Consider the following 12,474-nt stretch of genomic DNA (forward strand, 5'->3'; position numbering starts at 1 on the left):
GCGCCGATTCACACTCCCCTTCTGTCCAGGCAGTGAGCTCAATCAATGTTGCCTCTTCACTAGAGGTGTGGGGCCTTCACAATGCCTCTCCCACACCTTCTAGGCTATTTGAGCGCTCTCTTTGGCTCCAAGATAGCCCCACACGGCAACCAGCCTATTTGCCCCATGTCTCGGGCTGCCTGCCGTCTCAGACGTCACACGCGGCTGGGCCCGGGAGCATGCAGAGGCTTCTGCGCATGTGCACGACGTGCAGCGGGCCCGCGGACCTTCCCGGCCTGCCGCTCCACTCCTGGCTCGGGCCTCTGCAGCTGCACCCTCGCAGGGCACTCGCCGCGACTCCTCCGCTGCCAACCGCTCACCTGCAACGCCTCTCCTCGTCCCGCACCTGCACGTCCTTGGCCGCAGCATGCCCCCACACGCACACTTCAATGCCGATCCGCGCTGCGAAGTGCGGGTGCGTGGAACGATCACCGCCACTCATCTCCAATGTAAATTGGTGCTTAGGGACCTGAAGGACACACGCTAGGGTGCTGGTGGATGTTAAGGGGGTAAAGTGTGGCCTATATAATAGCGGCGCACAAATGAGGGACACGACCACCTTGCTGGTTATGTACTACTCCAGTAACGTGCCCTGACGTCACTTTATTTATACTCCCTGGGCCGCGCCCGGCCCAAGGAGTTGCTTGCAACATTGTAGAGTAGCAGCCGGGTGCCTCACTACAACAGGCTTTGGGTCTAGGTCAACTCCTCCCACGTGAAGACGGCCGCTCAGGTCACAGCTTCCGGGCCTCATTGCACCCTGCGGTCCTCTCCAGACCAGTCCGCCAGTGGGCCCATCTTCCGGAGCCTGCAGGGCACACGCAGTGTCTGTTGCCGTGCTGCTAATATGCATGCTGGGCTGTGGCCTTCTTGATTTACGGCGCTGATCACCTCTGCCAGGCTGCACGATCCTTGGCAATCACCTTCCTCTTCTGCCATTTTTGTCAACACTGCCGGGCCATGCTGCTGTTCTGGGTTTGTTCCCTTAGCAGCTCCTAGCTCACCCAGGAGCTGGGAGCTGCAGGGTAAATGGGGATCGGAGACAGATTCAAGTATCTCAGGCAAGTGAGTCATTCTTCTATTTTTTGTGTGTGATTTCTTTATTAGTTTTATACCTCCAAATCAATAATTCAAGTGTAAATACAATCATACAGCATGCCCGCCTCAGCCGAGTTGGTTTATGTTTCACCAACAATACATGTCAAAGTCTGAACCAATGGTTACATCCATGGAGATTCCTCAATCTTCAATATTCTCAGCATCATTTCGTACTTAAATAGAACTCAACAGTAATACACTCCCCCCCCACCTCCCTTCCAACCCTCCCTCCGCCCCCCATCCCAATACCCCCCCTGCTGCCAGGTCTCTATAACTTGAAGTCTAAGCATCATAATCCTTATGATGGGTCTCCGTGCGCCTCTCCCCCTTGTCCTGGGGCCTCCCCCCGCCCAGAAGACGGTGGCCTTGAACGTTCCGGAGTAGATTGGGAGGTCTGTCCCGCTATCTCCTGAATCATTGCTCCCCATGCCAGTAGGACCTCGGGTAGTTTATTATCCCTCCTGGTGTTCCGGAAGTGTCCCTCCTCTGCCAGAGCCCACTCCCGTAGATCCGCCCTCCATTTTGCTAATAATGGCCCTTGCTGGTATAACCAATGGATCGCAGTACGGGCCCACTTCTAGTTATGCCCCATTTTGAAATTATAGCTGGGGCATAGTCAGGGACTTGGGTGATTTAGACGGACGGAACTAATGCTGGGAAGAGTTTGGCAAGGGGCTATGAGGAAAAAACACCACTAAAAAAGCTATATGGAAAGTAAACGAGGAGATGCATTGTGTTTGTGCAGGTAAAGACATAGGTTTATTTCAGCATAGCACGGGGTACATATTTCTTTTTTAGCTAATCTAAATTATTTACTTGAGTTCTGGGACATGTTAGCCAAAACAATTGCCATTTTGTTTGTGGTGTTGAAAGGTTGATAGTTGTAGGAAAGTGCCCCTTTTTGACATGGTCACCCGCATTTTTTGTCTGGTAAATGATGTGATTTCGACTGAAAGGAAACTGGGTTCCTACTAACCAGGTCCCCAGTGCCAGAGCCGTTTCCCAAAACTGTAGAATTCTTCTTCCAAGTGGCAAAACCTTTACACCCTTTCTAAGTCCCTAGTAAATGGTACTACGGCCTGAGGTACTAAAGAAGGCTCCTAAGGGCTGCATCACAAATTGTACCACCCCAAGGGACCCCTCACCAAGCACATGCAAGACTGCCATTGCAGGCTGTGCGTCTTGGTGCAGACAAAAGTGAAAACACAACATGTCACACAGCCCTCTGTGTCATGTACCATACTCCTGCATGTAATATTTCTAAGTAATCCCTACAGAAGGCCTAACAGCCCTAAGATAGGGGGCTGAATATTACTTGTGAGGGCATACCTGCATGAGCAGAAATGCCCCAGTGCTGCTCAGTTCTATTACTGCAAGTACATGTGAGTAGGGAAGCCATCTTACTGGGCATTTGTGAAAATGGATTCCCCAGCTACATGATGGCTTCACTGAAAATAGGGATAGGGATAGAACAGGGATAGACCAAAAGCCTGTCTGGGAAGAGGGTGTAACACCCCCTCCCACAGGATGACCTGCTGATTAGCCAACTTGGGCCGGCAAGCTTCACAGAGCTGTCACCTTTGGAATGTGAATCTGTCTCCCCTCACAGGAGAGGAAGCTGCTCCCTTTGTCCAGGACAACCTTGGCACGTAGACAGGTGGGAAAATTAGCTAGTCAGGTAGGTGTGCCACCTTCAGGCTAGTACTAAGGTGGGCTACTCTGAGGTGAACCCGAGTTTTTAGAAGGACCCATCTTTGTGATGGCATACTTAAGAATTCGGGGACAGGGTATGCCCACTTCCCTTATGAAGCGGTCATACAGGGGGTGTAGTGACCCCAAGGGTCTCTAGCCCATTGACTACTACCCTACACTCCTCAAATGCCCCCAAAATCAGTATTTAGGGGAGCCCCTGCATCAGAGAAGCAGATCCTTATAACCTACGAAAAAGAGGGACACAAAGAGCTGGAAAAGCAGAAGACTGAAGAGAGCACCTGGCTTGGCCCCAGCCCTGCTGTCATGTCTACCATTCTCTGTCCAACCTGTGCCAAAGACGACTCCTCCTGCAGCTGTGTGCCTTCAAAACCTCGTAGGACTGCCTGCCTTCAATAAAGACCAAGATCTCCCGAAGAACTGCATCCTGCAGCAACTCCAAAAGAAAAGACTCTGAGGCCTCTAGAACTGCCAAACCCGACACCTGAAGCCACCAATGCACTCGTTGCCTCCAGCCCGAGTTGAAGTGGGCCACCTGTGTCAACAAGGTCCCCTGGCCCTCGAAAGCTCACGTCCATTGTGATTTCACCCCTCATGGACTCCCCGACGTCCCCTGCAGCCTTGGCATGCAGGTCCGTCGACCGTGACTGCTCCTGGCAAGAAAATCCGACGCCTAAAGTCACCTCTGCATCAGTCATCCCGGGGTCGTGGAGAAGAGGACCCAGGTGTCCCTGCATTCCTGAGTATCGCAAGGCTTGAACCCCCTTGTTGCTTTAACCCAACTGGCCTTCCAGCCAAAATCAGCAGACTCTCTTTGCAGTTATTGATCGCCATAGAAACCTGTTGGGCTCCCGATGCTGTTCTTCACCATGAGCACGGCCACCCTCATGCCGCTGGTGGTCTACGGCTGGTGCAGCCTGGGACCTTGCCCACCACTCACCTCAACTACTGGAAATTGATCTTGTAAGTCACTGTATTATACCTGTTTGCAAAACTTGTTCTTCCTTCCATAGGATAATATTGCAGAACTCAGAAATTGCACTGTGTCCACTTTTTAAAGGGAAAACAATTTATATTTAAAAACTTACTTACCTGGACTATTTTTCTCTGATGCCTAAACACATATAACATTATTAACCACCACAGGGGCAGCCCTAACCACCTGGACCAGGGGCAATCAGTATTTAATCCAAACAGTGGTTCAAAAGTGTTTGAAAAATTACAATTACACAAACAATTATCAATATTGAACAAATAATTAAGACAAAAAAACATCGGTGCACACATAAAAGTGAAAAAGTATAAAGAAACGGCCCATAAAGGAAAAATCTAGAAAAACATACAAAATGTATTCAATATAAATATATATAATATCATAGAGCTCAGAAATATAAGCTGGTATATATAATGTTTGATAAAATACAGAACCAGACAAGTGGCAGACAAAAAGAGGTTGCATAGGAGAAGGAGTTTCAGAACAACACTGAAACTACAGAGGGGAGGAGCCTAGCGCGCAACCAAGATGGCCGCGTAGGTGCGAGGCTCCCGAGGACCTCCGCGACCTCCTATGACTATCCTGAACATATCCTGTCCCAGATGAGGGGACTGTGTTGGTGAGCCCGAGCTGAGGTGGCGCCCGTTTTCCGCTTCCAAATCGGACCTCGGACACCGACTTTAGCACCGATTGAGGTTTGCGGCCTTCTCCTAGCCGAACCCCGGATTTGCGTTGTGGGGCGATCCAGTGACGAAGTGAATAACAGCGGCGGATAGGGCTTGGTGGCTCGCGTAACCCACACTTTCACTTTCGCTTTCGCACCCTCCTTGCTGTCTATGCGAGGTTGGGTCGCGGGGCTTTGTGTGTTGGTGTGGCCTCGCTGGGGGACCCTGCCTGCCCGCCGGCTGTGATCCGCCCCGCAGATCTGGGGTGGCACCCCCCCGGAGCCCGTGGACCGGCTTGCCCGCCCTTCACGACGTGGCTGGTGCGATCGGGAGATTGGGACCATGGCCACGAAACAAGATGGCGATCGGGCAAAGGTAAAATCGACTCGGCGTGGCGCAGCCCATCAGTCCAAACGCATGGATCGCTATACCCTCCAGAAGGGATCTCCTGAGGTGCCACGCAGGTCCCCTGAGGGCCCTACTGATGCCCCCGATCTGCCCACGGATCTGACTCTGCGGGATGTCATGGGCGCCATCGCCGAGATGAAGGCCTCTGTGGGCCAGCGTTTTGACACACTGGCGCAGAAGATCGACTCGGTCCTCGTGGATGTTGGCCTGATAAGGGCCGATCTCTCCAAGACCAACGACCGAGTCGATTCTTTGGCCCACACCGCATCGGGCCTTACGACAGATGTGGCGGCCCTGCAAACGGAGGTGCGCCGGCTTGCTCGGGCGAGTGCGCTGATGGATCGTCGCCTGGAGGACTCCGAGAGTCGGGCCCGGAGGAACAACATCCGTATCATCGGGGTGCCTGAGGGACGTGAGGAAGCGGCGGCGGACCTTTTCGTGGAAGACCTGATTGTTACCCATCTCCAGCCACGGGGGCTGAGTAAATTCTTTGCTGTGGAGAGGGCCCACAGGGTTCCCGGGGGAAGGCCTAAGGTCGGAGCCGCTCCGAGACCTCTCATCGCCCGGATTTTTAATTTTCGGGACAGAGACGCTATCATGCAATCCTCCAGACTACAGGGACCGATTAGACTTGACAATATGGACATTAATTTCTATCCTGATTTCACCCCTGCGGTCCAGAAGCAGAGACTGAGCTTCCTTGGTGTCAAGCGCCGTCTTCGGGACCTAAATCTTAAATACGCCATGCTTTTCCCAGCTAAGCTGCGAGTGGAGGTGGAAGGTCGCACACACTTTTTTGATCGTCCCGAAGCGGCCGGGGACTGGCTGGATACTCTGTCTGGAGATCGGGATCGGGGTGGCGGGGGGGGAGCGGCCGGGGGAGAGGGCTCGCCGGATCAAGACTGAGGGACTAATATTAGGCCTCGCTCGGGACAAAAATGATGCCACTTTTGACTATACGTCGGATTGCTTAAGTTCCCCTCCTATGGAGGTTGTGTGGGGTCTCTTGGGGGTTCTCCCTCCTCCTCTGGGGGTCTAGTTAGTTTAACTATCTATGGGGCGACAGGCACACTGCACGTTGGGGGGGCTGTCTGGGCTCATGCAGGGGTGCAGGGAGGGGGGAGTTTGGTTGGGGTGGGTGGGCAGGGATGGGGTGTTGTTCGTTATTATCACAAGGCAACCCTTTTTTTGTGTTGGTTCTACTGTGCTCTCGGGGGGACGAATGATGGTTTCTGTGTATGATGGGGGGTAGGGAGTTAACTTTGTTGTCTTGGAACGTCAATGGACTGGGGGACAGGATCAAACGAGGTGTGGTCCTACAGTATCTGAAGCAACTCTCGCCTGATGTGGTCTTCCTGCAGGAGACACACCTTATTGGCAATTCCTTCTGCGCCATGAATCGGCGTGGCTACCGCCTCGTGGCCCACTCGGGCTTCACGTCAGGCTCGAGGGGTGTGGGTATCATGGTAAAGAACTCGCTCCCGTTAGAAATTGATGAGGTGCTCCACGATGACAGGGGACATTACACTGTCTTGGTGGGTAGAATGGAGGGCAAAGTGGTTTCTTTGTGTCAGTGTACGTCCCACCGGGGTTGCAGTCGACCACCTTTGCAGATCTGGGGCGCCTCCTCCTTGGCCTTCCGGGGGGGCTTCTGGTGGTGGGGGGGGGGATTTCAACGCGGTGGTTTCTGGGACTGTGGATCGTCACCCCTCTAGGGACCTCCCCCGGGCACAGGCGTGGCTATCCGGCCTCTTGGATACACTGGGATTGGTGGACTGCTGGCGCTTAAAACATCCCACGCAGCTGCAATACACTTTCCACTCGGGGGCCCATGGTAGTCTCTCACGGCTTGATTATGTCCTTGTCCCGGCGGCCCATGTCGGGAGGGTGGGGGAGGTGCGCCATTTGGCACGGGGTATCTCGGACCACTCCCCGCTATTGTTGCATTTTGATGTCTTTCCGAGGGCTGAGAGCAGGGTAGTCCCAATCAATTCCTGGTACCTGCGCGACCCCACCATTCGCGCTGACTTGATTAAATCCCTCCAGCGCTATTTTGAGGAGAATGTGGGGTCAGTGCCTTCAGCTATCCCCTTGTGGGAGGCCTTCAAAACAGTACTCAGAGGGGAGGCCCTATCCCTTATTTCCCACGCCCGGAGGCGCGAGCGGGAGGAGGTGACCCGGGTGGAGGCTGAAATAGCTGAGCTGGAGGGTAATCTAGAAGATGGGGTGACAGATGCTGCACTACATGTCCTCCAGCTCAAACAGGCGGCTTATAGGGCCCTCGTTACGGAGGCGGCCAGGGGCCTTAGTAGAGAGCAACAGGGGCGACTGTATGATGTGGGTGATAAGGCTGGTAAACTGATAGCGTGGTTGGATAAAAAGGAGAGAGCGAATCGTGTGGTCCCGCTGATTGAGAAATCGAATGGTGTGTGCGTAACTGAGCCAGAAGAAATTGTCTCCTGTTTCGCGGAGTATTTCCGCGAGGTGTATTCCCCGGTCTCTTCTTGCTCGGAAGAGGATTCCCGTACCCTGCTCAGGGATATCGCGCTGCCTTCCCTGTCCGGGGAGGACAGGGTGTTGCTGGACGCCGCTCCCACCTCCGACGAAATCGCCCTCGCCATACGCTCGGTCGCTTCTGGCAAGGCCATGGGCCCGAACGGTATCCCTATCGAGCTGTATAAGCTGCGACCGGATACATTGGCGCCTCACCTCCGCGCAATGTTCCTCGCGGCCCACTCGCTGGGCTCCCTCCCGCTTGACCAGCGTCTGGCTACAATCGTGGTGATCCACAAGGAAGGGAGACCTCGGGACCGGGTTACTTCTTATCGGCCTATCTCATTACTGAATGCGGAGCCCAAAATTCTCGCTAAGGTACTCGCCAATCGGCTGGTCGGTGTGGTGGGAGATCTGGTTCATCAGGACCAGTCTGGCTTTATTCCCCATCGCAATCCAGCCCTTAATCTGCGGCGTTTGCATGGGGTGCTTGCGCGCGTCCCATTTATACGAGAACCGGCCATTTTGGCGTCCTTAGACGCCACCATGGCGTTTGACACGCTTGAGTGGCCATACATCTGGGCGATGCTTGAGAAGTTCGGATTTGGCCCAGGATTCATCAGTTGGGTCAAACTGTTGTATGCGGGCCCATTGGCGCAGGTGGTCGTGAACGGAAGAGTATCGGCCCCGTTTGAGCTGGGCCGGGGCACGCGACAGGGCTGTCCCTTGTCGCCGCTTCTTTTTGCGCTTGCCTTGGAGCCCCTGGCGGAGTGGCTGCGGTGGGAGCCTTCCATCCGTGGTCTCCGTTGGACCCCCGAGTATGAGGACCGCGTATCCCTATATGCTGATGACATCCTTCTGTACCTAGCCTCCCCACGTAAATCACTTATAGTGCTAGTTGATGTTTTACACTCGTTTGGTCGTAACTCCGGTCTCGTCATCAACTGGGCTAAGTCGTGTGTGTATGTTCTCTCTGGGGAGGCTCCTATTCTCCCGCGGGGCTGTCCGATCCAGATCGCCCCGCAGGGATTTCGGTACCTGGGTGTCTTCATTACTCTGGACCCGGAGGCCCGGTATGAACGGAATCTGCTTCCCCCCCTCCAGCGTCTGTGGGTAGATGTCGCACGCTGGCGGCGCCTGCCGCTTTCGCCGCTCGGCCGGGCGGCATTGTTCAAGATGATGTCTCTGCCGCGTTTTCTGTACGCTTTGCAGAACACTATGGACTTGGTCCCGGCGCGCTACTTCCGTGAGGTGGAGAGTCTGCAACGCCGCCTGTTCTGGGACGGGAGGCCGCGCATTGCTCTGGCTAAGCTGACGCTCCCATGGTTTGACGGGGGGATTGCCCTCCCGGATATTAAACGGTACTATTGGGCCTCCCAGCTCGCTGCCATTAACCATGGCCTCTACGGGCCCGCCCTAAACCCGGCATTTGAAATGGACAAGATGCTCCTGCCAGGTGGTGACTACAATCGAGCGCTCTACTCTAGCGCGCCCGACGCTCGTCTGACGGGCCCCACGCGTGTTATGGTGCAAGTCTGGCACGCGGCCAATGCAGCTATGGGGTGGAAGGACCGTTTGACCCGGGCATCACCTCTATACGCGTCTGAGCGGTTAGGTTCCCTGTGGACCTCTAAGGGCTTCGAGAAGTGGGACATAATAGGTATCAGTAAAGTGGGGGACCTTTGGACGAGGGGAGGATTTAAAACGTTCGATATGCTGCAGACGGAATTTCAGTTGCAGGGCAGTGAATACTTTCGGTATTTGCAGGTCCGTCATGCGCTGGGCTCCGTCTTCTCGGACGCTGCCTCCATCCCGGAATATTCCCCCCTGGAGGATAGACTGCTGGATGGGCACGTCCCGGACAGCACGATCTCACTTATATACAAAAAGCTCATAAACGACCGCTCGGGCCTGTTGACTGCCCTTCGTGCGGCTTGGGTTGCCGACGGGCTGGAGTTGGACGACGAGGACTAGACCTCCGCGGTGGCCTCCCCGAAGGAGGTGGCCATACCGGCTCGCCTTCGCTTCGTCCAGCTCAAGATACTCCACCGGGTCTACATGACGGGGCCAAAGCTTCTGCGAATGGGCTATGCTGGAGATGGGTTGTGTAAGCGTGGGTGTGGTGCTTTGGGGACCTTTATGCATATTTTGTGGGAGTGCCCGGAGGTAGAGGGGTTCTGGCGTGGTGTACATGAGGTGCTGCGACTGGTTACGCATGTGGCGCTGTTGCCTGAAGCGAGGAGATGCCTGTTGAATGTGTGGGAACCGACTGATTACTCGGCGCCGCAAACGTGGTGGGTGACTCTGGGATATATGATAGCCAAGCGTGATATTGCTCAACTGTGGGGATCCCAGAGGCCCCCGACGGTCTCGGCCTGGAAAGAACACATGGACTGGTGCATGTTTCGCGAAAAGGTGGTGTATGTGGCGAGGGGTAAGCCTGGGACATGGGTGAAAGCATGGGGCCCCTGGAACGCCTACCGAGGGGGTATCTGCGCACCACCGCTGCTGCCTGATGCCTCGCCAGCCCCATCCCCTTAGCCGACTCATTCCCCCGCTGCCGGGCATTGGGTTCCCCCAGTCCTCGCTCTGTTCTCTTCCCCCTCCTCACACTTCTGTGTATAGTTGGGATCCCCCCTCTTGGAGAGCACGTGCTGCTATTTTTGATTGTGGGTTGCCTTGTGGGTGTGATTTTAATTTTTGTTGTTCTTCATTTAAAATGAAACCGCATAATGGGGCCTGGATGATGTGGCTTTTGACATTGTTACCTACTGTGAAATGCTCCTCCTGTAATGCCACGTGTTCCATAAATGTATGTCGTATGTTCCTACCATTGCTAGCGGCCGGCCGGAAGGTTGTGGGCCCATACTTGTATACTATTAAGACTTGTAATAAACGGTTTCAAAAAAAAAAAAAAAAAACACTGAAACTACAATAAACAAAACAATGTGTCCTCCATTAATTGCGGCCACAATTGCGTCGACCGTGTTTCGACCGTTATTACAACTACACCGTCATCTTCAGGACATAAAATTTAGCTGAGCATCCCAACAAACAATTTCCAATCACATGAAGGAGAACGAGCATAGCAGTTATCAATGCATAGGATAATATATTTTTTATATACGTAGACGATTTGCTGAAAACAATTTATTTATTCAGCTCCAGTCATTCGATTACCTCCGTGACTGCAAAAATGAATCAGATGAAGTTAGCCACGGGGTAGGAGAACATCTTTCCTTTATGCTCCCTTTGTACGTGCGGTCAAAGGCATTCCCGTCACGCGGCAAATTAATTTGGAAGCAGCGGTTCCCTTAGCGCTGTGTTCATAAATACTCCCACATTTCCGGGACGAAAAGGAGAGATGTTCTCCTACCCCGTGGCTAACTTCGCCTGATTCATTTTTAGCAGTCACGGAGATAATCGAATGACTGGAGCTGAATAAATACATTGATTTCAGCAAATCGTCTACGTATATAAAAAATATATTATCTTACGCATTGATAACTGCTATGCCCGTTCTCCTTCATGTGATTGGAAATTGTTTGTTGGGATGCTCAGCTAAATTTTATGTCCTGAAGATGACCGTGTAGTTGTAATAACGGTTGAAATGCCGTCGACGCAATTGTGTCCGCAATTAATGGAGGACACATTGTTTTGTTTGTTTAGTTTCAGTGTTGTTCTGAAACTCCTTCTCCTATGCAACCTCTTTTTGTCTGCCACTTGTCTGGTTCTGTATTTTATCAAACGTTATATATACCAGCTTATATTTCTGAGCTCTATGATATTATATATATTTATATTGAATACATTTTGTATGTTTTTCTAGATTTTTCCTTTATGGGCCGTTTCTTTATACTTTTTCACTTTTATGTGTGCACTGATTTTTTTTGTCTTAATTATTTGTTCAATATTGATAAATTACAATTACACAAACAATTTTCAAACACTTTTGAACCACTGTTTGGATTAAATAAACATATATAACGATACTTGCTTTTTTTATAAGTTGGTGTGGATCTTCTTCCTGAGTCGTGTGTGTCATTTATTAATTATTGTGTGTATTTGTAAATGCCCTGTACTCCTCTGTGTTAAACCTAAGGATGCTCAACCACACTACCTCCTAATAGAGCACTTTGGGATTGCTAGAGCAAGCCCCTGTCTACTCATAAGGGAACCCCTGGACTCTTTACACGGTATATTAGATTATTGATATATCACATAAAGAGCGAGCCTCCTACAGTGGCGAGATATCCATTTTTATAGGCGATTTATGAGACAGACAGATAAAATTCCTTGGGTGGTGGAGGGGGTAGAAAAGGCCTTGTCAGAGTTTTCCTTGATGGCAGGGAAGCCCAGGGCTTAGGCAGTAAGCTGAAAGGGTGGGGGTTTTGGTCAGGTTAAAAGGACTGTGGTTGGAAAGGCTTGAAGGGATGTTGGATGGCAAAATTGAATGTCGGTGTCGTTTGACTGGGTGAGTTGATATTTTGGGGGAGGCTTATGGGTGGGAGTAGGCTGCGTTAATGGATTAGTGAAGTCTGTGTTTGTTTTGATTGTAATATTTAAAATCTAGACGCAAACTTGTCCTAGTAAGTGATATTTTGCTCTCTAATGGTGGTCATGGTCCTTGTTGTGTCGTCCAGCTTGATTCCAAGTACCGTATTTCACTTTTTTTTGTAGTGAGGCCCTAAGTGGCTTAATTGCGCACCACTGTAAGTACCTGCACTTGTGTCTGTGGCACAAGTTATTAATATATATTTCTAAGGGGTAGCGTGTCCATACCTCATGTAGCTCCTGATACAGGGCCGGGATCTTCAGGGGCCTCCAAGGTTTCCGACATGCAAGGAGGAGCAGGGTGAGGCTTGAGGTAAGGAGGCAGAGGCAGGTAAGCACGATGGCAGTGGCCTTCATCACCAGCACACCTCGTCTCTGAGAGAAGAACATCAAATTGAGAAAACAATATATGATAGAGAATCACAGAGGGGTCTGTAGGCAGCACACATAAGCAGTAAAGATCTTGCAGGGCCCAGCAAACCTTATGCAAGGGGTGGCGAGCAGCAGTGGGCA

General features: G+C 52.1%; 1 protein-coding gene across 1 annotated transcript in view; it reads right to left on the minus strand.

The window, feature by feature from the left end:
• TMEM253 (transmembrane protein 253) overlaps positions 1–12,474 on the minus strand; it is a 99,321-nt gene that overhangs the window by 48,471 nt on the left and 38,376 nt on the right. Inside the window, exon 6 of the mRNA XM_085600739.1 lies at positions 12,190–12,336. Coding sequence (XP_085456865.1) covers positions 12,190–12,336 — 147 coding nt within the window. The remainder of the gene's footprint in view (positions 1–12,189; positions 12,337–12,474) is intronic.

Source organism: Triturus cristatus, chromosome 1_2, assembly GCF_964204655.1.
Source record: "Triturus cristatus chromosome 1_2, aTriCri1.1, whole genome shotgun sequence".
NCBI lineage: Eukaryota > Metazoa > Chordata > Amphibia > Caudata > Salamandridae > Triturus > Triturus cristatus.